The sequence below is a fragment of the Struthio camelus genome, chromosome Z (genome assembly GCF_040807025.1).
Source record: "Struthio camelus isolate bStrCam1 chromosome Z, bStrCam1.hap1, whole genome shotgun sequence".
Lineage (NCBI taxonomy): Eukaryota > Metazoa > Chordata > Aves > Struthioniformes > Struthionidae > Struthio > Struthio camelus.
The window spans coordinates 21,688,201-21,715,106 of NC_090982.1; the positions used below are offsets into that span (position 1 = coordinate 21,688,201).

At 39.8% G+C, this 26,906-nt stretch overlaps 1 protein-coding gene across 41 annotated transcripts in view; it reads right to left on the minus strand.

The window, feature by feature from the left end:
* The window catches only part of MPDZ (multiple PDZ domain crumbs cell polarity complex component), a 101,520-nt gene that overhangs the window by 11,272 nt on the left and 63,342 nt on the right, over positions 1–26,906 (minus strand). For 14 of the 41 annotated variants that reach the window (XM_068926879.1, XM_068926883.1, XM_068926881.1 and 11 more), the window contains 16 exons: positions 24,926–25,030; positions 23,524–23,619; positions 22,860–23,037; positions 20,573–20,683; positions 12,868–13,030; positions 12,062–12,258; positions 9,812–9,903; positions 9,441–9,531; positions 9,021–9,101; positions 7,695–7,787; positions 7,528–7,602; positions 5,874–6,051; positions 2,429–2,574; positions 1,982–2,065; positions 1,680–1,873; positions 1,245–1,392 (listed from right to left, as the gene is read on the minus strand). In XM_068926879.1, the coding sequence (XP_068782980.1) occupies positions 1,245–1,392; positions 1,680–1,873; positions 1,982–2,065; positions 2,429–2,574; positions 5,874–6,051; positions 7,528–7,602; positions 7,695–7,787; positions 9,021–9,101; positions 9,441–9,531; positions 9,812–9,903; positions 12,062–12,258; positions 12,868–13,030; positions 20,573–20,683; positions 22,860–23,037; positions 23,524–23,619; positions 24,926–25,030 (2,032 nt within the window). Of the gene's footprint in view, positions 1–1,244; positions 1,393–1,679; positions 1,874–1,981; positions 2,066–2,428; positions 2,575–5,873; positions 6,052–7,527; positions 7,603–7,694; positions 7,788–9,020; positions 9,102–9,440; positions 9,532–9,811; positions 9,904–12,061; positions 12,259–12,867; positions 13,031–15,876; positions 15,949–17,158; positions 17,261–19,962; positions 20,047–20,572; positions 20,684–22,859; positions 23,038–23,523; positions 23,620–24,925; positions 25,031–26,906 lie in introns of all 41 variants that reach the window. The other 27 variants (XM_068926848.1, XM_068926856.1, XM_068926855.1 and 24 more) reach the window with 5 other exon arrangements.

Here is a 26,906-nt window from a genome sequence, read left to right on the forward strand (position 1 = left end):
GTAAATAGAACCTTTACTAGTGATACAGGAAAGGTATTTTAAAAACTTTTTTTCTCAGAGCTAGGATAATTAATTACAAGCAATACTGAGTAAGATGAAGTATTTAAACCTTTAAAATATGAATGGTAAGTGGGAACCAACCCTCACCAACTGACACAAACGAAGGAAACTTTCTAAATAAAACAGTAATTAGGAAGAGATATAAAAGCACAGTATATGAAGAAATATGTCCTTAGATGCCTAAGGAAAGTATCAGGTAGGAATGGAAAAGTACTGTTGCCCCAGAAGAGTATATAACTGAGTTCACTGCCTGAGAACACATCCAGTTCTGGCATTCTCACTAATGGGCACATGCTGAAAATACAGGAAAACTGTTCCAAAAAACCAAAATCCCTCAGGAACTGTTCAAGGCCTGGAAAAATCTGCCTTCTAATGTGAGCGCAAAGAAGCATGATCTTGTCTATGCATCCAAGAGTCAGCTATGAGCAGTGTCTGTTAAAAATTTTCCAGTACTACATTTTTCCATTGGAAAACGCTAACTTGATGGAATCCTAACACACAGCAGGAATGCCTCAAAGCACTAGCTGGAAAACAGACGTGCCGGCTGACCATCTGGACTTCCTGCCAGACCACAGGAAATTCTGTATTTCTGACTTCACTTGGATTTGGAAATCGGGAGAGGAGATCAGAAATGCAAAATTCCTTGCGAAGAGAAATTCTCGTTCCTGAGCAGCTACAGATCTGAGGTTACTTCAGTTATCTTTGTGGGAAAGTGCTTTCTGACACTAGATGACTAGTTCACTGGAAAACATACTGTAGAATTCAACAGCTGTAAGGTAACACTACATGTACACAAGAGAAATTAGATGCACATTATTAACTGTGAAAATATCACTTATTGGGACAACAAACCTGATGAATTCTTCATCATTTAAGTAAATTCTAAATATCCTTCTAAAATGTGAGCTACTTAACCAGTTAACAGCTTGTTGGAGAACTATACAGTTAGATTTTAGATTGATCTAGGTAACAGCGCCTTATAGCCCTCTTTTGCCATCTCTATTCCCAGTTTCATTAGGAAAATTATTAAAATCTGAATGCTTCAACCTTAAGCAAGCCTAAATTTGGAAACAAAGTTCATTCCTACTGCCATTTCAGTAACAGTCTGAATACACTCTGATTAAAACTTAAGCTTTCAGAAAATCTGGATCCCAACTTTCATCTACTTCCAGTTTCACTGATACCTTTAGCAAAGCTGCAACAGCCTCCTGGTTAGCATTTCGAACATCTTCTCCATTCACTGTCAATATCTGGTCTCCTTGCATCAATCTCCCGTCCGTATCTGCTATTCCTCCTTTGACGATGTCAGACACAAACACCCCTGTATCATTTCTGCAAACACATACATGTATTCTGCATTACAGTAGTGCTGAAAGGCCATTTTCATTCTCTAAGTTCTTAGGGCTCCTGCTTTCAAATGAGAATACGATGTCGTCTCATTTTTGCACTCAGTAATGTCTGGATAGCTCCTGCAGGAAAGGTCAATTAGCTCGGGCGAAAAATTAGCCTGAGACAGATGCACTGCCTTCAGACTTAAAGAATCTGAGCACTGCACCACAATGGAGAGTACAAGCGTGCCCACCAAGTCCCCGAAAAACACCCTCCACGCCCATTCATACCTTTTCCCAACTATACTCAGTCCAAGGCCTTTGCCAGGCTTCTTCTGCAGCTCTATATTGAGTACATCATACATATCCTCCTCTTTGTACTGGGCCTCATCTCTGTATACAGTTAGACGAACTTTTTGGGGCGTCTGTCTGAGGACGTTTATCGCTTCATCATGTGTGGCATTCCTGAGGTCAATCCCATTCACCTTCAATTTAAGCATACACTGATAAACCATGCAGGGCTTTCCAACATACAAACAGAAGTTGTGTAATTAGTTAATGACAATAAATAGGGACCAAAAAAACCACCGCACCTCTAATATCTGATCCCCAGCCCACAATCTCCCATCTTTAGATGCCGCTCCTTCTTCATATACTTCATGGATAATGATTGCTCCCTGTGGAGAAATAACAAAAAGGCACTGCATGCTGCAAGAACATCTACTTTGAGCACTGCAAGTATACTATGCCCCTACTTCGAAACAAGACCTATTGAAAAATGCTACTGCAATTAACCAAGGCGTGACAAACCAAGCAGTTAAATGAATGATGATCAAATTACCAAAATATTTAAGAAGGTCACTTCTATTTTCAATTAAAATTTGTTTGTTTGTTTGTTTGTTTGTTTTCCTGAGATGGTCTCTTTGGTATCTTTCTATAAATGTCAAAGGACCAAATGAAGACAAAATCTCTTCTATCAGATATTTTAACGTTATTATTGCCATTTCACTGGAGGGACACAGATTTTTTTTCCAACCAACCAGCAAAGTGTCTGCTCCTCCAACAATGCTCAGACCAAGACCAGTCCGTCCTTTGGAGATATCAATGGTTGTTTCACATCCAGGGATGATGGGACACGTAGCTGGATCAGAAGCTAGTGTGGCTGGAGTTGAAGATCTGCTTGTGTCTAAAACAACAATTAAACACCCTGGTTACAGTACGAGGGCTTAACATCTGAAAGTGACTTCAAAAGAGTCCATTGACAGCTCAACCGCAATGGCTGACCTGCAGAATACTTTCTCATTTCAAAACACCCACATAACGATGCAGCTAATCATTCCCTTCCCCTCAGGCAAGTACTGTCCTGCAGTTTCAATTAGTTGCCCAGTTTTGATGCCATCGGCTACCCTGCTCTCAGTTTTGAGTTTACTGGGAAGATCAACTGTATTACATACAATGCCCTGTATTTGTACTGCCTAGCTCACTCTTATAATTTGGACAGCCAAAGGTGTATGGAATACACACAGCTTATATTAAGATACATTTTAATTTAAACATCTATTCCAGCAACGATGAAACACAGATCACTCATAAATGAAGCACATACTATACGTTAAACAAATATATGCAAGAATGTCACCCTTGCACTTAAATAATGGGTAAAGTCAAGGTGCATCTAACCAAATACTTTGTCTCTGACTTAGATCTGTACCATGTTTTTAGAAAAAGAATAATAAGCATGAGGCAAATAATATTTTCCAGTTCACGCACTCTGTGGTCAAGCCAAAGGATATATTTACATTATTAGATTTAGTGGCCCTCAACAAGGGCTTACCTATTTACATTAGCATGCCTGTCCACCCTTAACTCGCTTTTGAAAATTTACAGCTTTTGGAAGGAGCAAGTCTCACATTGTAAATATATATTCTCATGGTGTATATATATGTTGTGTTGAAAAGTTCCTCCTGACTTTGCAACTTACATTCTTATGCAGTAATTTATGTGTGATCATAAATAAGTTTAGCCTATCTGGTATGTCATAAATGAACCTTCGGCATTTTTGGGGCAGTCCAAAGTTTTTGTCCAAAGACCAAAAAAAAAAGGCTAACAATACCAAGAGGGTTTGAAATTCTGTAATAATTAAAGCAAAGGATTAAATTAAAACACCTTATGTTTTAAGATAATCTCTACCACTGATATCATGCTTGATTTTAAAAAGAATATCTAAATTACCTTTTTCCGCAAGGTAAAATCAGGCATCTAAACCCATTTTAGGCATTTAAAACAAGGGTGCTGACTAAAAGAAGTTCCACTGAAACTGACGACTTGACCATTCAGAAATATACATTTATCCTAAAGAAGTACTTAGGCAGAGTGTGAGCAATAGGTCCTGCTGGAACAGCAAGCCTCAAAACTGGCCTCTGATGGAAACCAGAAGGGTGATGAAAATGATTCAAGGATAAATCTGTGTAAGGTTACTGCTAGCTCTGTTGCTCCAGTATGCAAGCTCTCTTTGCATAAGATGAGAAACTGCTAATGCTTAGCAGAATCAAGGCTAAAGTAAGGTAATTTTGTCCAAAAGACATATAACGTAAATCAAATGTAACCAGCATCAACCAAAGAGTTGGAGGGGAGCCTCGGGATACAAAGCGGCCCTTACCTAGTTAGCTGCATCAGTAGTACTATACTGGGCCAAAACCCGCTAGGTTTTGGTGTCGGCAACACCAAATCTGGGTACAGTTGTAGCAGAAATGGGATCAATGAGGAAAAAGTAATTAGGGGTGGATTGTTTATTTGGAAAGAATCTGTTCAGAGAAAAGAAGGACCAGGGGTAGTGATAAGGGGGACTCACGAAAATGAAAAATGGGGATAAGGTATATAATCCGATGGAGAATAAAGGGGTGTGTGGCTGGGGGGTAAGTAGATTTTCAAACAGTAGGGCTGCGGATGCCTGGGTACACTAGGGGGAGCCCCTCTGGGCAACACACGGAACTCTTCATCAGGTCTGTGTCCAAAAGACTTGATGTGGCAGGGTGAAGTAAGAAGAGACACACTTTTAAGGAACTTTAATACTGAGTGAAGAAGGAAAGACAATAGAATTACAACTTAGTCGCTCTCATGCAATTTATAAGATTTCCTTATAGTAATGCAATTGTGTATCAATGCTACTACTAATAATACATAATAGAACCATTAGTAACCCGCACCTAGGGAGGAAGAACCCCATGCACCAGGACAGGCTGGGGGCTGACCTGCTGGAAAGCAGCTCTGCAGAAAAGGACCTGGGCGTCCTGGTGGACAACAAGTTAAGCCTGAGCCAGCAGTGTGCCCTTGTGGCCAAGAAGGCCAAGGGGATCCTGGGCTGCATTAGGCAGAGTGTTGCCAGCAGGTGGAGGGAGGTGATCCTGCCTGTCTACTCAGCCCTGGGGAGGCCTCCCCTGGAGTACTGTGTCCAATTCTGGGCTCCCCAGTACAAGAGAGACATGGCACTCCTGGAGAGAGTCCAGCGGAGGGCTACAAAGACGATTATGAGACTCAAACATCTCTCCTCTGAAGAAAGGCTGAGAGAGCTGGGCCTGTTCAGCCTGGAGAAGAGAAGACTGAGAGGCAATCTCATCAATGTGTACAAGTATCTGAAGGGGGGGCGGTGTCGAGAGGATGAGGCCAATCTCTTCTCTGTGGTGCCCAGCAACAGGACAAGAGGCAACGGGCACAAACTGAACCACAGGGAAGTTCCACCTAAACCTGACGAAAAACTTCTTCACTGTGAGGGTGACAGAGCACTGGCACAGGTTGCCCAGAGAGGATGTGGAGTCTCCTTCCCTGGAGATATTCAAAACCCGTCTGGATGTGATCCTGGGAAATATGCTCTAGAGGACCCTGCCTGAGCAGGGGGGTTGGACTAGATGATCTCCAGAGGTCCCTTCCAACCTAAAAAATTCTGTGATTCTGTGATTCTGTAAGTAATAATCGTGGTGATATATATGTGAATTAATACTACGATGCACTTATTAATCATTTAAGATACTATTAGCTTCTTAGTGGTGTGTTGCTTTATCAATAAACATGATAACCATTGCAATCAGTCATGTCTCAAGTCTCCAGTCTAAAGGGGGAGAGTTGGACTTGGTCAGTAACATTCACGAAACAGTCTCACTCATTCCCTTGTTCCACATAGGATGATAGGACTTTTCTCACCACTCTAAAGGAAATGACTGCCACCTAATCCTAGACAACCATGGCATAGGCACTCACTGCACAGCTTTTGCGATGCAGGAGGAAACTCCTCCCTCCTTCCACCTCTGTAGCTGGCCTTACAGGCCTGTAGAGGTCTTAGGTGTGGAGCTTCATTACTTTATTTAGATTGATCTATATTCTAAAAGACAACTGAGTGCATACAAAGAGAAAAGAGGCATTTATAAGATGGGTCTTCATTTTTATCTTACAACCCTCACATGAAGCTAGACACGCATGGAGAAACCTTACTTCTGATGGCCTCTGGTTCTGGTGAGCCCGAAGTAGGGACAGTTGCTGACTGCTGGATACTCCTCCTCTCTGCTAAGGCAGTGCCGGCAGGGACTGCTGCTGCAGTCAGGCTATCCAGCTCTGCGGAGCTGATTGTAAGCTTCACAGTGGTTTTGGATGTCTTCAGGAGGCTGATAAACTGAACGATAAAGAGAACAGACGGTAAAGGGAGTAACTGGACTGTTCAGCTGTAAAACAAAGATCAGGTAGAAAAACTTTTCCAGAAACTGGAGCCAGGACTGCAGTCCTGCAGTTGTTCTAGGCAATGAACAAGGGTAAAAAATTATGTTTTCCATGATAAACAGCTACAGAGTTAATAGCCGTGGGCCAGACCTGACTAATGTTAATTCACTAGCTTCCATGAAACTACGCTACACTGAACTAGATGAGAATGCAGCAGTCTCTGGACAGCTTCTCTGCATGAAATATTATCTGTTTATAGTAATTAGCAGAAAAATTTGAAAACTACTATTAACCTCTAATGTTTGGGTGGAGCCCAATTCTGATCCCACTGAAGTCAATGCCAACACATCTATCAATTTAAATTAATGCAATATTATGCAAGCACCTTAATTAAACACACAGGTGGAAGAAAAACTTGAAAATATTATCTGAACGGCAAGAGAGAGAGAAGGATGCCTGGTTGTTAAACAGAACTGACAAAAACTCAAGGTCTACCTTTAGGAGAAGAAACTTTCAAAATGCATTGTCATCTCACAGGAAGGTATAAAATCCTCCCAGGCCTTCATCACATCAGCAGAATCAGAAAAATGATTTTTTTCAAAAATGACTCCTTACTCAATCACTCTGTTCCTTCTTCCAAACTCTACCCGCTTCCTTGCAAACAACTGCACTACCCCTTTGACACAGCAGCGCTCTAGAGAGCAAGATGGACGCTCTCCTAACCAGCCTTTAACAAACAGAAAATCATCTTCTCATATTAAATAATTACTTCTCTTGGTAGCAAGGGAGATTCCATAAAAAGCCCTCCTTGATACACTACAGAACCCTAGTTGAGTCGGCAGAGCTGGAAGTTAGAAATAAATCTTGTTATTTAGGAAAGGAGTTAAGTTTTCTCCAAAGAGCTGAAACATCTCACCTGGAAGATAACAAGGCCCCCATCACAATCACTCCCCATGCATAAGGACAGTTTGTGACTTAATATACCACTGATGCAATTTGCTCGTTTAAAATATACAAGTATTAATTTTACTGGTTCCAATACTTTTAAAGTGGGAAAGCCAGGAAGGGTCATCATTCAGCAATAATTCATGGCTTTTATTCCACAATTAGGTGTGTCTGATACACCAAATCTGAACTACAGGAAGAAATATACACAAAAAATGAAAAAGAAAAAAAAAAGTAGCACGGAGCAAAACTAATCATGCAGTGAATTAATGAAAAATAGAAACTGAGCTTTCAATTCAGACTCCTATTCTCCAACAGTTTTTCTCATCCAGATAAAGGCTGTAGATCTTCACTGCTTTAGCCAGCTTTGAAAATGCAATCAAGAGTATAGCCATGGAAACCCTGGTTTTGTCCGAGTCAAAATCATTTCACGTAGTTAGGCGTTTAGTTTCTACAATATTCCTCATATCTCATATTCCACAATCACCTTTTCTATTGGATAGCCCACAACGACTTCATCATCCACTGCTAGGATTTGATCCCCGACTTTGATTCGTCCATCCTAGAAAACAAACAGAAAACAAAATATCAGCTGCGGATGCTACTCTAAACATTATTTTTCCTTCCTTATATGGACTTTAAATGGTCTCATACCTTTGCTGCTGCACCATGATCTGTTAAGCTCTTAATAACTACTCCATTAATTGTGTCTTCTTCACTAATGGCAATTCCCAATCCTCCTTGATCCTGGGGAAAACAGAAAAAAGAAGATAATTTGCATTTATCATTAGATAAACTTGCATTTAGATAAACTTGCAGTTATCAAAATGTTAGAACACACTCACTAAAGACCAGTGAAGCTCGAAGACATAGAAAAGGGTTTGGGTTTTCACAGTACCTCAATATTTTTACTGTAAGCTAATTTCTTTTTGAAGTAGCAATTTTTTCCAACCTACTAACAGCATACCTACTACCTAGATGTATCTGAAATACTTCTAAATTCAAATCCATTTAAATACTCAGAAACCTAGATCAACTGTGATTCAGCTGTTAAATTCATAAACAGGAGAAAAACACACAGCTTGGAAACTACAGACTGAAATAAACAGAATTTCATGATATTGCCTAGATATCTTATTTGAAACCACAGAAAAAATACCTATAGGAGTGGAAAATATAGAGGACGGAAAAAATGCATGCTCCTCCTATAAAATTAGGGCATGTTTGGGGCACAGTGAAATTTCTTTGGAACTTTTTTTCACCTAGAAATAAATCATCCGGGTACCACAACCTGTAACATCTAGTACAGCTTAATAAGGAAAGGCAAGATTACAAACTAACCAACAGTCTTAAAGTCACAACACTTCTGCCCACTGGACGGGACTGTCTTCTGGATGCCAATAAGCAGCAGTAGCAATTTTCCCACCCTCCTTTGGCCAGTTCATAATTACAGAACTTCTGGCCATCTTCTCTGAGAGGCATGATTTCTGTTACTGTGTATGTGTTAGCTCGGGGGATTTTGTGCTCATAATGTGCTAATTAATTTAGTCGGAACAACTCAGGCAACTGTTTTACCTGAGGCAGCATCAAGCAGGTGACAAACCACTAGAAAAACGTGGATGTATGTCACCGTATTAAACCAGTTCTGGTTAAACACAGGCCATCCTCTCTCGCGACACTGCAACCAATTTTTTGTTGTGGCCTGCCAGAAGTTTTGCAGCTAGTTCCAGAGGTGCCTTCTTCTCAAGACACACGGTAATTAGCAAATTGAAACAAAGTGCAGGAGCCTGAAGACAGTCTTTAGGTCAGGGAAGTTTGGCAGTCCATTCACGAACAGGAAGGGCAGATCCCTAGAAATCTCTGCTGTGACTTCGAGTAAGGAAAGGACAGAGTCTCTCTGTCTTAAGAGGGACTCCATTACACAGCAGCAAGCTGAGGGATACAACTGTGGATGATGTAAATTTAATTTTAAAAATGTACCTTAGGGAGTTCCACGTGCTGAATGTTTTTGTATGAACTAAAGTCAGCAAAAGCATTGACATTTGTAGCGCTGAGATCAGTCTGACAGAGAAAGAAAACAGAACTGTGAGCAGCTATTTTCAAAACTAGAACACGCTTTGCCCCAAACTGAGGTAGCACACAAACACTCAGAGTGGGTCCAATCAACTTATGGACCCATTTAAACTGCTATAATCCTCTTCCTAGGAGTACTAGTTACTGGCTCAGTTTAGATGAGCACAAAGTAAAACAGAATGAGGCACAGTACACATAACAGCCGTACTAAAATCTCATTTGTTTTTCATTGAGTTTTTCTTGTTCATTATTTGCTTAGTAAATGGGGCACTACCCACAATACTGTTAACATCTCACTCAAATGAGAAAAACAAAAATTTGCTTTACCTCTTGGTTTTGAAGTGTCCCCGAAGTACAAGCTGATGACTCTACTGACTTCCCAGGGCAAACAGCCATCTGATTTACTGCATCTTTATTTCTACAATAGATGCAGTTAAAGCACGTGATAAAGCAGCACTGTATTTCTTCAAAAAAGTTTAAGCCTAGCTCCTTTTTCTGCTTTATTTCTGGCAGTCACAAGGCAAACATCAACAGAGAAAACACAAGACACATTCAATAACTGCTAAGGACCGTGCTAAAAAAAAGCACACCAGGCACATCTGCCTCATCAAAATTAAAAATAAAACAGAAATGCTCTTTGTGTAAGAACTTGAGCATCTTAAAAATAAACTTTAGCAAAACCCTTAAACAGAACTTACCTGATAAAGATTATTTTTACTTTAGATGGCGCACATTTGATTATTGATGAAGCATTCTGATGAGTCCTTCCATAGAGTATTTGCCCATTTATCTATTCAAAGAAAATAACAATTACATTTCAGAATATTTTATTCTCTTATACTTAAAACTAATTTATGAGCCTTAAAGACACATCATTATGTGTCTTTATGCTTGCTAAAACAGCATTTTAAAAACTGTATTGAAATTCTGGACTATGTTGTGTCCTGCTTTCACTCCCTCTCAGATGAACACTGTCACAGTGCTAAAAACGCCCTTCTCTGGTTATACTTAGTTGACTTGGCACACCATCTATTTCCACTTGCCATTGATCGCCTCATGATGGATACAGGGATAAAGCAGAGTCATGGGGAATTCTACCATTAACAAAAAAATGAACTGCCTACAACCAGTAACAAGATTACTATTTTTCGTTGAATCTCAACTCTGACATAGACATATTACACAGAGGAATCTGAATGCTGGTTCATTTGCAATCTAAAGCTTTGACCCTACAAATCACTGGCTTCATTTGGCAGAGCAGGCTTGCTGAAAACCCTTGAAGATCATGTGATTCAGGTGTGACTGGAGATATTAATGTGAGTTTGCAGAATCAGGCGATAATTTATTCACATTTTATTAATTACATTTGTTCTTGCAAACGCAAAGCTGCAGTGGAGAAGTCCACTCTAAGAATGGGAAAAGGAGTTAAAAATGACAGCTTGGACCTACACAAAGGGAAAATAAGGCAACGCATACAGAAGTAGTACTAACAGATGCAGAGAAGCCGTTAACAGGGAGGTCTGAACAGCAGGCTGAACGTAACAACAACCCTTCAGCTCCCATGCAGGCTGTGTCTGCCAGGCATTGCTATAGGGATACTCGGTTCTTTCATTCACACTGGAAGGGATAATCCAGATGCAGCTGTGCTTGAGGTGATCACATTGCGCTTGTGAAGGACCACGATCAGGACAGCAGCTGGGGATGGGGTACAGCCCACACCGCTGACAGGCAGTGACATGTGAAAACGAAGGGTAAGCTCAGACTCTTCCTCCTTCGAGAGTGCACAGGTTGAGACCATCTCTTAGCATCAGTGTGCGTATTTCTAGTGTGGACGGTAAGTAAGGGATTACTTGAGCGCCGTCTCGGGCCATATGTGTTTCAATGATTTCTGAGGATACTCAACATCTACAGCATTAAGGTTTTAGAAGAAGGACATTCTAACTGACTCAAGAGATCCTTCTAGCAGATAACACGGGACTCCGCAACTTGCAAATCCCTCTATGCAGCTGGGTTAACAGAGTCACAAATTCTTCACCTTTTCTCCCAGTCTGCACCTGCTAGCCTATACAGGTTGCTTTCGCAGGGTCTCCATCAGGCTTTGTTGGATCTCACCCTTCCTTCACTGTGCCTTCTCCCCAGCGCATCCCTGCACACCTCTAAATAGAGTTTTGAAGTTACATGGGGCAGCTCCATGTGAGCAACACATTGTTTACTACTCTGGAGAGAGCGGGAAAAGTTACAGCAAAGAATGCATCTGCAAATGTCATAAGTGAACTGAGACAACATTAAAAAAAAAACACTTTATGCTCACATACACAGTGAGCACGTTAGATGTGCACTAAGCTTTAGGGTCTCTTCATGATACCAAGAGAGAGCAGCCTGAATGTGTTATGAAATTAGAATCCATAACATAAATGGAGCTGTTCTTGATTTCATTTTTCTTGATTTTTGTTCTTTTTATTTTCCATTTTATATGGTACACAGCATAAATATATTCTGTACTATCACACTTCCAGTAGACAGAGCTGTAGTTAGAAAGTATGCAGCACTCCACAGATGGACGGGCTGACGGGCTTCAGTGTTTTCTATGGACAATAGTGCGTTCCCCTCCCATACATCTCTACAGTACAAAAACAGCTGTCTTCCCTCATTTTTAGCCATTTAAAATGGATACATACATACAAACACACATGCACGCACAAATATACATACATACACACACACACACACACACACACACACATGTATGAGAAAACAATTCCAACTGCAACACTCTGATATATTTCAGACTGAAAATCTGGTAACACAGTGATTTCAGCTTGGGTAACTTGGCAATTTCAAGGTCATACAGTTCACTGAAGAACATAATATACTGCACCAAGAATCTAGTATTTAATTGCTGCTTTAATCAATATGTTTGAGTTTCAGTACAAATTGCAAAAACTCACCTCTAGTAACTCATCTGCAATCTGTAACCTGCCATCTTTGCCAGCTGCTCCATTTGGATCGATTCCCACTATAAAGACACTCATCCTGGATCGGTCTTTGTTACCAGCAAGACTAAGTCCCAGACCTGTCCTTCCTTTTTCTAGCTCAATCACGTGTAGCTCCCCCGGCAGACTTCCATAGCGCTGCGTGATCTTTTCTAAATGTAAAAGTGTGGGCAGCAGAGGTTGCATTTGCATTAGAAAGTTTCACAAGTAACCTACAGAGCCACGGTCAGCATCCAACATGCATTATTTAACAGCAGAATCCCAAACGGGAGGAGAAATTTTAAGTGTACACCACGCTTTCTTTTCAGTTAAGCCTTAGGTGATTTATAACAGTATTCTTAGTCGCTCGTTTTCCTTCTAGCTATGGAAAATACTGAAGCTTCTCTTAGAAAAAAAAAATTTACACTGAAAAGCAGTAATTTCCACTGTAATAGCACTCTCAGATAACAGGAAGTATCTTACATCACTGCCACCCATTATCTGGAGCACAGTGAAATTCTTCAAGTAGTCCAACATGTGAAACAGTGAATCTGGACCACTGAGGAGCACAGAGATCAGAGTGCGTTCTGCAGGAGCAAATTAATCTCGTATTTCACCATGTGCATCCGACCAAGCACAGCTGAACGCTGACAGCAATACTTAACACCTAAGCCACGAAGCATATGAAAACAAGCCAGTCCAAAGTGGACCTCCCACATCTTCTGCTATAATGCTATTTCAACATTGAATGTTTCCAACATTGTAACAAAGGATAAACTTACTCCAGCTGTAACCAAACTCGTCCTCTTTCTCCACATCCTCTGGGACTTTGCTGGAAGATGACCGTGCAACATCACAGCTCATTCCTGAAAATGCTGAAGGAGGGGGCAGAGGCAAGTTACAAAATGAAGTCTTTTCTGGCTCTGAATCTGACTGACTGGATGCCTGTGGAGAATAAGAAAAATGCAGTGGCTAAGCACAGGCACACTCTGTGTAGGGCAAACCAGTATACAAAAAATGTCAAAATGGTAATGACTATGGCCTTGAAATTTAAATACCAAGCAACAGGAATTCTAAGTGAAAAACACGGCACAGAAAGGCTGCAAGAGATCAAAGATGGAAACAAGTACTAAGCAAGGTAAAAGACAACTTCACTCCAAAGCGTACTTTGAAGCAAAGAGAACTGACAATGAAAGCCCAATTCAGTAAAGTTTTATGTGCCACTTTACATCTCAAAAGAATCCTCATACGAAGGCTCAAGTAATTCTTTAGTATCATATTTACAGAAGAATTTTATTTTACTTTTAAAAGCTCATAAATGTAATTTCTTCCTGTGATATACTTTGGAAGCCATGTAAGAGGAGAGGGGCAGGAAAAGAATTAGGTACTTTAAATAACTCCTCTAGTCAAGGAGAATAATTGGAGTATTAACTGAAAGAAAACTTAAATACAAAACAAAACCGGTAGCTGACAAAAATCCAAAGTAATGGGACTTTTTTGGTCTTATTTACTGGTTTGCTATATGCTCCATGGGGGAGATCAAATAAACAGAGATAGATAGAGATTCAGCCATAAAGGAGAAAAATACTTTTGGTTTTGATATGCGTGATTTATTCATGTTCACAAAGAGCCAAAAGTGTAAACACATACGAACACTGCAATGTAACGGTTAAATACCTAAATCTAAAGTCTGCCAAGACTCCATTCAGGTCAGTTTCCCTGAGGAAAATGGCAACAAGGACTCGGATCAAGGATTCGACTAACTGTGATTAATTTGTACCATTTTGGCTTGCTCAGTACTGTAAGCGAGTAAATATGCAGGCAAGAAACTCATGCCTGAATACCATCATTCTGAAGCTTATCCAAGCCCAGAAGAATTTAATCCTTGGTGGATCAACTATTGATGTAAACAACATCAACCTCAGACAAAAAACAGACGCATTTTTCAAGGACTAGGATTTTCAGGCATTGTCCTGGCTTCCTAGCAGTTTTATCATCATTTCAGTTTTCAGTACCTCAGTTAGTAAAAGTTTGAATGCAGCGTCTCAGACGGCATCTCTGGGAGCCAAAAACACAGAGACAACTTTCTTTGTCCAAGACAACAGTGAAACAGATAACAACATACACACTGGAAGACTTTAAAGGTAGGTGATGTATCAGAGCAGCTTTCAAGTGAAGGTTTTGAGAGGACTAGAAGTCCACCAATTAAGTCGTACTGAGATTAAGGAAGTTGCCACCTCTCAGGGGAAACAAGCTACCTTCACTCTCTGTATATTCCAAAGATTTAAAGAAAATGCTAATGTCCTATTTCAGTTCCCTCGTTCTGTTTGTGGTTGAAAAAGATTTTCCTCTCATTCAAAAATTTCCTCTAGGAGCTTAACTAAGGGGTCAATAAATGCCAAATCTGAGGGAAGTGTTAAAATGGCACCCAAGGCAATGGTTTCCATTAAAAACACCATGTAAATGCCACATGAATACTTGTACTGTTTTATCAGCCTTTTCAGTCTGCGCTTCAAACCTAAGACGACGCCTTCTAAGACTTTCCACAGGCATTTCAAATCTTAACCAGAAAGGTCAGAGCACCCAGCTGAGATACCCTGTATCACTCAACTCACATGTAGGAATTAGTCCACCGTTTATGCAAACTATATTCTAAAATATGCTAATAGCCACAGGGTGAATTTTCTATAAACCTAAACTGAAGCAGGGGAACTATAGCAAAGGTATTTTCACCCATCAGAATTAGAGTAGGGTGGAAACCCAGTTCAAGGTGGCTTTCCACAATCAAAAATTCATGTATCCAACACAGAGAAATGGTAGAACATTATCTCAAGGGGGTGTGAAAGGGAGTTAGTTCTAGAAACGCACTGATTTCTCTGACTGCTTCCTAGAGATTTAACTTAAAACTACATAACGTACAGAAAAAAATGAGGAAATACAATGTGTGAGCTGACTAGATTAACAGAGCTTACTGTAGTCTCTGTGTTTTAAAATCAGAATCAATGCATCACTTTAATCATCCTCTTGGTAAGTGAGAAAGTGCGTCCAATAATTTTACATAAAGGGAAAAAAATATATATATATACATATACATATATATATACACACAACCCCCAAAAAAGAAGACAAAAACTTGCTATCAAGGGACTCTGGAATATCTATAAGGTGTGGACATACGGCTACCTCCTGACAGATGATCACTTATGAATCGCAGCGTCAGTGTTTCCTTGATGAAAAAAATGTTTCCCTCTACATCTCTGCACAAACACACATAAATTTGAATGTTTGATGTTTAAGGAAAGGCCGAAATGAGAGTAAAAGCAAGGCTCTTGTGAGAAGCGTAAAAAGAGTGTTATTCACATACAATTCAAATACGTGGGACCACGTTCTGCGTGCAGAGCTCAGTCTGTCGCGGCTGCACTTCTCGCAACAGACGTCAGCTCCCTCCGTTTACACACACATAAGACTTTTGCTTTCTGAATCGGGCCGTGTTCGAAAAAAACTAAACCGTTTTAACTCATCAGATACTTCCAGTGTGCCACGACATAGTATTTCATATTATGCCATTTAAAATGCAAAGCATCAGACAGTGCATGAACTGAATTGGCTGCCAGGGTTGCTCTGGTCACAGCCAAGCAAATACTAAGAATGGCAGCAAACTGGGAGCAGTTCCACCTTCAGCACAGGAGGTACATGTGGAAGAAGGAGCAGTACTTTGGAAGTTATCACACACCATGTACAAACGCACAGCACACAGAGGGTATGACCCACTCACGGGGATCAAGACAAACCTTGAATGGTGTGGGAGCAAAAGGGTTAGTTGGGGAACAACGGAAGGTAACCCTAATTGGATTCGATACCTCCTACAGTAACAGAAAACAGCAATCCATGTATTACAGTACCTTTGGCAACACACAGCGTTACTAATGAGCGACGTGTTTAAATTTTAGATTCGTTTACTAACTGCAGACGATTTATTAACTACATTTACTTAAGGTGTTATTAAGAACGGTGATTCAGCAAAGTATCTTACTGTATATAGGTCTCAGTCCACTCCTGCAGAAGAAGTGGGACAGAAGGCAAAAGGCCATTCTTATCTGAATTTTTAAAAAAACATAACTGTGGAGAAACTGCAAAACACATGAGGCTTGCTCTATCAGAAATACTTTTGAAAATACAGAAAATAAGCCATCATTTATGTTACACTTTATGTTACACTTTTACATTACTCCCTTTCCTCAGAACTGTAAAAAATATGCTTACAGATTTCAAAAACATACATATGACTACGCAGCACACGTCATAAATGTTCTTTTTACATTTGAGACATCTGACATACTACAACACAGAAAAAAATGAGAGAGGGCACAATCACTCCCAAGAGGTACACAGCTAAAAGCTATTGTATTAAATCAGAAATGCATGCACACAAGAATTCAGCCTTTATTCATTATTGAGTTAGAGGTCAATTTCCGAATCTGAATAACATGCAGTAATCACTAACCACAAAAAAAAAAAAAACAAGGTCTAATATATGTCAGATTTCCGAAGATGTCAGCATCCTGTTCATGGGGTATCAAAAGAATACTCAAGAAGCAAGGGGGAAATATTTTCACCACCGTAAAATGAAAGCTGTCAATCTTTTTTTCTTTTTTTTTCATGCAAAGTAAGAGAAAGCAAATATGGAAAGTCCTAACCTCATAAAAGGAAAATAAAGTACACAGCAGCAAAACACCTCACACTGAGGAGAGATCCTTTACACTCACGTGCATATTTTAACAGTTATCACAGAGACTGATTCTGTAACTGGGCAAACTACTTAGTAGCTCTGATTAGTTCAGACTGAGTGGTTATGATTAATGGAGCTGGTATTTTTTAACTTCTTCAAAACTTTTCTATGCTGGTATGTGATCTGTGTCTTTTCAACTCACTACACCGACTTTCCACCCTCATCAGCAGAATATTTTATCCAAATTTGGTTTAAAAAATACAAGCACAGAGACACACAAATGGTGAAGAAACACATATATAATGCTGGGTGAGTCAAAAGCAGACAGTCTGTCGTCATCAAACCTTGTTAGTGTTGAACTGAGAAGTATCAGCAAACGGGTTAGTGCTGCTGAAGACTGCTGGCCTACAGAAAAGATTGTTCTGCAGGAAAGCCAGGGAGGGGTTCTAAAAGGAAAACATAATAGAAACTAAGCACAAACTTTAGATTAAACCTTTGTGACTTGACTCATGAAACAAACCATATTTGTTTTGCAGTCTGCGCTAAACAAAAAAGATCCACTTCATGCACTTGGCTACAGACACGTGAAGGCAGGCAAAACTGCATTTGCTCTATAGCTAGACCAGCTGAGGTAAACAGAGAGCAGAGAAAAGCACTAACCTTCACACCTGCCCTAGCCCACCAACCATAAAAGCCAGAATTCAGCAGTCTGAACAACCCAAAATTACTTGCTGCGATATTTGCAAAATTTTGTCCAAGCATCTCAGCATACGGGGCACTCTTATGCATTTACGACTACAAAACTGCGGATTCCTGGATCAGAATAAATGTAATAATTCTTAGTGATAATGCAGTACAAATTTAGGTTTAATGTATTTTGAAAACTGCAGGTTAATTCTCATTGTTTGAATTACCTCTTGTGGTGACATACCAGCAGTGCATGTTTCAAAACAGAAGCTGCAGTAATGTTAGACATCTCTGCAACAGACTTAATAACTGACGATACCTTTGATAGATCAGTTTGCATGTGTGAGCATGTGTGTATACTTTACAACTTAAAAAAATAAAACTCTCTGGTCTTTTCCTTAAACAGTACAAAGTACTTGCTTACTATTATTTTGTTATTTTAACACCAAAAGGTTTTCAATATTTAGGAAAAAATAAAGGATATAATTTGAAGTTTCATACTCCTTAGGCAGTTCTTGTAATGTACTCTGTTCTAACATCAGATTTCTTTTCAATAAACTTGTTTACTTGAAAGAAAGAGGGAACAACTCTGATACTGCACAGTGAGTTGGAAAGGCTATCAAATGAATACTTAAAAATAATTTCTATAAAGGGTGCATCCTTCTGGCTGTTGCCTGACTGTCTCTTTGCTGTAAGCTTAATGCTGCTGAAAGTAAGAGCATAATAAGTAAAAAGAAACCTAACGGCTTGCTGTATCAACCAATAAATTTTAATTGTTGTAACTTAATCCAGATCTATATTGCCGTTTGAAAATGTTCTTAAAGCTCATTTTTTTAAAAACATTCCTGAAAACAGAGGAGGTAGTCTAACCATTTATTCTTATGTTTCATTCTGCAAAACAAAAACTAAGTAATTTGATAAAACAACATGTCTTGGTTCTACAGTACTGAGGAAGTTAAGCTGTGCATGAACAGCCACTCAAAGTCAACAGGCAAAGTGTTCCCTACAATACAACAAGATTTTCTACTTACACATGCAATTCACATTTGACGTTGTCTTGTATAAAGACAGTCTTGGGAAAAGTAATTTATGAGTCAAATGATCCTATTACACTTTAACCACCACATCTGCCAGCTGCATAAAATTTTAAATCGTAACTTGATGAAATGTTATGCAAATAAAAGAAGCATCACAAACATTGTGCATATAAACAGTGAAGTCCTAGTAAGACAGAAAACAGAAGATCAACCATAGCAGTTCAGAATCTTTTCTTTTATGTTTTGACATGATGCCAGAGAACATAAGAGATAACTGTTAGCTCAAATTTCTACCCATGCAACTATATTGTATTAATTTGGACTGTTTAACATTATGAACTGTGAAGCGCTTCAGCTCCCCTTACAGGTATGTTTTATATACTGTGCACAAAGCGTGTTTTCGTGCAGAATCTAGGACAAGCAAAAAAAAAGACTAAAGTAAAGTTTTAGGTTTTTTAAACTAATCTTTGCAAAATAAGAAATAAAATAAAGGGTTGTGGGTTTTTGTTTGTTTGTATTTTTTACTTTTAATGTTTTTTTTACTGATGTGTGTATTTTCCACAAATGTGTTTAGGATGTTCAGAAGCAAGCAAATACTTTGTAAAGCGTAATGCTGTAGTCCTACAGATTGTCTGAGACCATAACCCCAGTGACAGATGAATTCTTACTTAGAAATTAACAGAGCAGTATCAGTACGAAACACAGATTTGATGGATAACTGCTTGCAGGCAAAACTATCGAGCTAGTTTCTCACAGCAACACAGCCTATTTGCATTATCTGGGTCGTTCTGCTGTACACTCAGGCCTGGCTTTACCTACAGCAGCCTGAATGGAGAGAAAAAAAAAAAAGGAAAAGAACAGAAAAGAAAAAAAGAAAAGAGAATCTGACTCATTAGCAACATGTCACTTGAAAACAACTACCTTGCTGAGTACACAGCAGTACCATATTACACACAGCTACTGTCTGCAGGCAGCTAGCTGTCTAGGTGACTGCACATGAACGAAGGCAGGAAATTCCTTTAAAGATCTTATTGTAAAGTACAGTTGCAAGTTTCAGAGAATGAAGACAATAAAAATAATGCTGTTTACAAAGATTGCAACACAAAGCATGTGTACATTAAGAGCATTTGCAATGTTTCTGCTTACAGAGGAACAAAGGTTCATTAATAAACAGTTGAGAAACAACCAATAAGCTTAGTAAGTGGAAGAGAGAGAGAATAAAATGCAATCAAAAACAGCAAAGGAGCACTCTCTAAGTAAGAAACATAAGTTGTGATAAAGTAATGGCATCTTTCACATTCCAAACAGTGGCCTAATTATTCAGCAATGGCAATTTTGTTCACATCACAGCAAATGCAAAAGCCATTTCAGCATCTCGAGTCTCAAAAACCAACATTCAACAGAGATTTTTCATGCAACTTTACCTGAGATGACTGACGGTAAAATGGGTTAGTAGGTTTCTGCCCACAGGGAGCAGAAGCTGAAGAAGGGCTATAAAGAGACTCTGGCTGGGGAATAAGAGTTATGAGACAACTAGTAAATAAACATGCAGCTTACACAGACTCTGCAATGAGGAAGTTTAGTTTCAATTGATGCAAGCAACTCTATTAAAGCTCATTAGCTTGTGTCTGCAGTGTCCATGCAGCTTAGTGACGGAAAACTTCCGTGTACTTCTAGGTCCTTTCATTAATGTCCAATGAATATTTTAACAGGTGTTGTGTTTCTGCATGCGCTCCTCAGACATGCTGTCAATCTCTAAAAGTTGATTTTAGTTAGACTCCTACTCTGCCCCCCAACAAATTATCATTCTTGAGGCTTTTCAAAATAGTTTGAGGACGGCGTGCTGGAGGGTAATTCCAGTTCCAAATCGATTTCGTTCTAAATGGAAATAATACTTCAATCAAATCTGTGTTCCTAGAACAGCTGAGATGGAAGTTTGAGGATTAAATATCCCATTCCCAAACACCACCACCTTGAACATTTATTTCATCTATTACTACATATTATGTCTCTTTTCATATTCTTTATGCTTACCCTTGGTCTGCTTATAATGCTTTGTACCATAAAGACTACGGGATTGCCTGCCTTCCGTATGGCTTCCACAGCTTGTTCGTGGCTGGCATCTCTGAGGTCAATCCCATCCACCTGTAATTGGAAGGCCTCATCTTAACATCACAAGAAGTTAACAGTATCGTGAACCAGCTTTGGGTTTTTGATCTGGAAACTTCCACTGAAATCTGAGCCCAAACCACTGTAGCTAGCGGAGGGGTCTCTTACTGACTTGGCCTGAAGTAGAGCAAAGTCCTCACATAGAGGGCTGAGATTTCCAAGAGTGCTCAAAGCACTTCAAACAGTCCCCTTTTATTGCTACAGGATCTAGGATGACTCCCTGCCCAAACCCACTCATGTCAGGTTTTAAATATTCTCGATGGTTTTAAAAACAGGTTACTCGACCGTCTAGGTTCAAGCTCCACACATTTTCCCACAAGAGATACAATTCTAGGAACACAGTGATAGCATTTGCCAAACACTGCTTCAAGTGCATCTTTTCTCAGAGTAACCTACCTCCCAGCACTTTATAAGATTTAACAAACTGAAACTTCTAAGTGCTCGAGGATCTTTCCCTACGGGGTATTATGTCAGTAAAAAATATTTTTTTCTTTCTTTTGCTTAATAGAAAAGATAAGACCAATTTTAGCTGTGAGACACTTTCCCCAGAGGTGAAAAGCTCTCTCTCTTCTTAAAGAAAGCATTTACAAAGGATGGCTAAGAACAAATTTTTCACTGGTTGCTTCTCTTTGTGCCTTCCTAAGTAATTTGTGTGTAAAATACTTTCTCTTGCTACAGGTAAGAACCACGTTATAGTGAAGTTAGCATCAGTAAAGCGTTCTCACGGTGACCACGATAAAAGCTAGAAGCTAACACAGGTTATTTGTTAGTGGCAATTTTTGCACCAGAAGCTATATAGAGAGAACTACTTCTGCCTCTTTAACTGTATAATTCTATCTTAGACTTAACCATCCAATGTAAAATAAGGAGAGAAAGAAAACAATCCGAAAGAGAATATTCTAAAGCTAGGAAATGAAGAGTAACGTTACAGTTCTGTGACCTCCCCTGTCTGAAATACTGTGTGCACTAGTACAGAGCAAAACCTAGGTAAGGCACAACTTGAGAAACAGAAACCATCCATTCAGAAACACTCACACAGTATTACTTATTAATTTTGCTCATCCACTTTCACTTCTGCAAGCGCTATTAACAGAGACAACCACTGCATTCATAAAAATTCAGATATTCATTTATAATGAGTATTTCTCATCTTTGTGGCCACTGAGTAGAATTCCATCTCCAGATTTATTATATACTGGAAGCTCTTCCATCCTGACCTAGAAAGAGCTGCATTACTTCAAGGTCTTATATTTGGATCTTCTATTAACAGCAGCTGTATATCACCAGTTTGAATGCCACAGTGTAAAGCCGGCTCACTGTTTTAGAGGAAGACTCACAGTCTCCACCATCCACCTCATTACACTTACACTGGTGGAGTCAGCTAACAACATCCAGGCGGGAGAAGAGGAGCGCAGTTCCTAGCAGCCTGACGCTGGAGATGGGGTAATGCCTGACTTACTGAGGATCACCTTGGGAAAGATACATTCCTTTTAGCACGCTCATTCTCCAATTTCTTTGAACAAGCCAGCCAAAATGGCTGCAAAAGCAGAGAGTTGACTAAACAGCAGATGAGAAACCTGGGCAAACTTTTCCCCGCGACACCATTTGTTTCCACGTCCTCAGTCATGGATACATTCACTCTACTTTCCTGCAACGCCTCCCTCGCCAACCTAGCTATCCACACGTCAGCAGGAAAAAGAAAGATTAATTCCTTAATTCCTGCACACGGTGTGCAAGAATGATGGGACCAGAGTAAGATTGAACAGGGAGACAAGATTGACTTTTTTTTTGCATGATTTCCCAATCCCTGTCCTTTTATGTTGCAATCCAGTATGCACCGGTAGAACTTTTTTAGCTTCACCAAACTAAGCTTTCTCCTGAACATACTGGCTTTACGAGAGAGAGGCAGAGCCACAGGTTTTTTAGACTCCCGCATATACAGACAGCCACCTATACCACTGAACATATATTCAACATAAAGCTCTCTGCATCTAAGTATCAGCAGATGGTACTACGGTGTTTATGAAACACTGAATGGCTCAAGTGCTGCCAGCTGGAGCAATTACACAGCCATCTCCTCAGGACCGACCATCCATCTTGGTGACTCCTGAGGAGCGAGGGGTGTCGCGAATGAAAGGAAGCAGGCTGGTACCTCCACGATTCGGTCTCCAGTTTTCAGTGTGCCATTTTTGCCTGCTGGGCTGTCTTCTAGGATGTGCTTGATGAAGATCCCCCTCATCACTTCCCCATTACTCAGGCGGCTCCCCATCCCTCGTCCACCAACGATGCTGATCCCCAGTGACTTGCTAGGCTCTCTCCAAAGTTCAACCCTGTCATGACAAAAATGAGATATGAATAAATGACAATCTATTGTCATTATAACAACGTCCTCTCTGGTCTACCTTCTGAAGACCCATCTGTACGTTAAAAATAAAAATAAAAATCAAGAATAACTCCTCCTGTAAGGTTTTTTTGCCTTTTAGTGGGAGTTAATTACTGGGTCTATAATTGTGTCTAATGTCCTTCACTTTATTTTGGCTTCTAATTTAAATTTTGAATCCTTCTCTTCACCTTTTCCTAAGGGATGCCACAGATTTAGTCTACAAACTACCAACGCAATCCAAAAACTGTTAGATTGCAAGGATTTAGGTCAACGACAGTAAAAATCAGCAATGAACTACTCTTGCAGCACACGATTCATAAAAGTGCACTATTTCTGTTGTTCTCTTATTCCTCTTGAAATGTATTAATGGTTTCAAATTTTTTGAATATCTGGAGATTTCACACGTTCACTGCACAAGTCGATCCGCACTTACTTTCTGGGTTGGTTCCAGTTACTAAAAGCTGCATTCTGAAGTTCGCTTTCTTCTCCCTCTCCCTCTTCACGTTCTGGAAGTTCTGCAATCTCCCTGCTACAGAACAGGAACACGCCATCCATTGTTAAAAACCCAAGGAAAACAGTACATTTCACAACAAAATTTCACATACTGGAACACCTTGCCAGCGTTAGAATTTGTATACTCCCTGTAAATAGCAGTTATGGTACGAACAGACGAGCCCTCTAATCTTCCAGAAGATGTGAGCATATATATTACTAAAAGAGGTTTTCTAGGCAGCAAGGCGAAACCCAGTTTGCAAGTAGTTATACGCATTTAAAATGCTTACCGTGTTTACTCCTTCGTGTTCCCCTTATGCTACAAGAAAGCTTAAAAACTGTTATAGTACAACTGCAAACCATCTGGAGCCAACAGGCATGCAGCGGACTTCTTTATAAGCAAACTGTTAGAATGCATGTTGTACTTGGGAATTCCCCTTCTACTTGTCTCTGCAATTAAGATTTCATCAAGCGACACTTAAAGAATAAATGACTCCACCTTTTGCCTTTTGTTTTCAAAATGGAAGGAATAACAAGCAGTCCTCAAAAGCAGTTAGTGCTTCTGGGGATTAATTTCAGAGGTTTTAAAACAATGCTTATCAAAAACCACCATGTGCATTCTCTGAAAATCAGGTCTCTTTAAAGTAGCCAAAGACCAGATCACCAAAATGGAAGAAAATAAAATTATTAGTCACTTCAAATATCTTGGCCTACAGTCGTAACGAATTTTTGAAACCAAAGGAAAAAAAAGGAAAGCACAGTTCATTCTTTGCAGATACATTCTGGACAGATGACCAATGCTAAATTCTAATGTCGCAAGTACTGAGTATGCGGCATCACACATAAATCATATAGCTTCACTCTTACGAAACTTCTGTGATCTAACTGCCTATTTGATGGAAACAAAATACGATATTATGATACCCTATCAGTATTTTTTTCTAATGTTTTGAGATAACTGTTTTTAAAAAAAAGCCTAGAAGAAATTAATGAAAACTACCTGCACACAGTCTGTATTTGTGATAGAGCGTTTAACTGAGCAAGTAAAAGAAATGAAGTCTATCAACATAGAATTTAGGAGAAATTTAGGAAGAAACAGCAGACCATCTCCTTAATACATAGCTCAAATACCTATGGAATTCGCTAGCCAAAGCAAAAAAGCAATTCTCAACAACTTTCTACTGCGATGGCTGATAGTTTGAAGAAAATTATCCACCTTTCAAATCTTCTAAATGAAAACTTATTTCCCTGAGCAAAACAATCTGAAGTGTATCCGCATATGGAAAAAGTTAAACCAAAGAGACTCATCAGGAGATTATGATAATAAGAGTCTTTTGACCCACCTGACAGTATGTGAAGAAAAAAGATCAAGTGGCACATCTCCCTCTGTCTGTTGTCCTAAGCTGGCTCGATACTCTTCTAAATTTTCTGCTGCTACATAGGTAATACTGCAATAAAACAGAACATGAATGAAGTAACATCAGAAGTGCTGGTCCTGCCTTTGGTAGGTGTGAGGAATGGGTATACGGAAGCCACTAAAGACTACTTCAGACAGCCATTGACTTCAAATCCACCATGCTGGTATCTTGGGAATACGGGATTATATACAACCCGTGTAACTGAGATAAATAAGCATCTATGATCAAATTAGGTAGCTGAACAGCGCACAATTTATTTAGGGTTCGCCAATCCACTTTAGGTAAACGATGCGCGGACAGCGACGGAGCGCAGTAGAGACAGTCCTGCTGAAAGGCACATTCAAAACAGAGATACTTCACGCACAGAGAAACACTGAAGGATCTGGGAGGTGTGAAGCACCGTTAGCATCCTACGTGCTGCCTAAAAATGCTTCTGGAAGTCAGTCTGCAGAAGGTTCTGTGGTTTCTAGGGAAGTTTTGAATCTGTTTTAGGTTTTGGTGAAGAACCAAAGAAGAACTCCATGGATTTGGGCACACAAATGTGTTACAGCGCAGCACCTAAGCTTCTGGGAGCAATCCCCTGCCTGTACTCAGCTCCTCCCTACCACATTATTCTGTACTTCCAGCCAGCTTGGGACAGTCAGACAGTTGTGTTTCACTGGTCAAACGACATGCAGACTCCTGAAGCCCTGGTATAACCTGATCAGGTTTGAACACCAGAAAGAGTAAGCACAGGGGGACAGAGAGAAGGAATAAGAATAAGGTATGAAGAATCTTCCCTAAAAGACTTCCCTTTTGCTGCAAAAGGACATCATGATCAAATTGAGGGCATTTAGATAAAGGAGATGGCCCTACTTTAACCAGGCCTTGTTGTGTCAAAAACCTTCAGTTGTTTGATAAGCAGCTTAGCTAACAGTTCCAAGTCTGCCAAGAAGTAAGGCTGAAGGAAAAAAAAAAAAAAAAAGAAAAAAAACCTCAATAACCTGGATGCCGTCTCATTCATCACATCACTGAAAGAAATATCAGCCTATTTCCCCACAGAACAGGCAAGGCAAAAAAATACATCTTGACTACTTCACAGGGATGTGGAAGCCATTGAGGATCCCTCAGCTTAGAGGCTGTTCGCTTACTGGAGCCCTTCTCCTGTTCGTCACTCTCTGAAACAGTCAGTGATTCCTTTTCCCATTGGTTTTCTGCTGAATGCAGCAAGTGGCAGAAAGCAGGGCAAATAAACTTTTATACAACACTCCCTAACCAAAACGCTCTACACAAGTTATCATAGAGAGCACCTTATTTGTCTCCATCATCCATGTCCAAGCATGTTCCCCACCTCCTTTCATATCTTGAAAAGTGCAGCAGCTGGCTATTAAGTCGGTACAGTCCAGACATACTATCACCTGTTTTTCTCTCTCCCTTGAAATCTATTCCCTCTTCGGCCTTGGCCTTTTTCCAAACACAGCAGGGTCATGTATTCAAAGTGCTTTCATTCTGAAATGCTCAAAAGGTAACATACAATAAGGAATACTGAGCCTAAGGTCATTGATTTTTATCTCTCTCTCCTGAGGGCATGCCAGCACCAAGGAACACCCAACAGCACAACACACGTACTCTACTAAGCCTAAACAGCGAAACGGAGAGGGGAAAGAGGGGAAAGAATGGAAATTATCATTTTAGAAATAATGTTTGAAAAGTTATTCAGTTTGTGAAAGCAACCACAACTGCTCATCAGCCATCTCCAATTCTGGATGTGTTTAACTACAGCAAAGTGCTAGTATTACGCTCATAAAATTCTCACAGGGACAAATGCTGCTACAGATGCTCCATCCAGTAAGCTTATACAATTCTTGCCATTATGAGACCCACAAAATGTGCCAATTGCATTTCAGTGAAAGAAAACGCATCATCC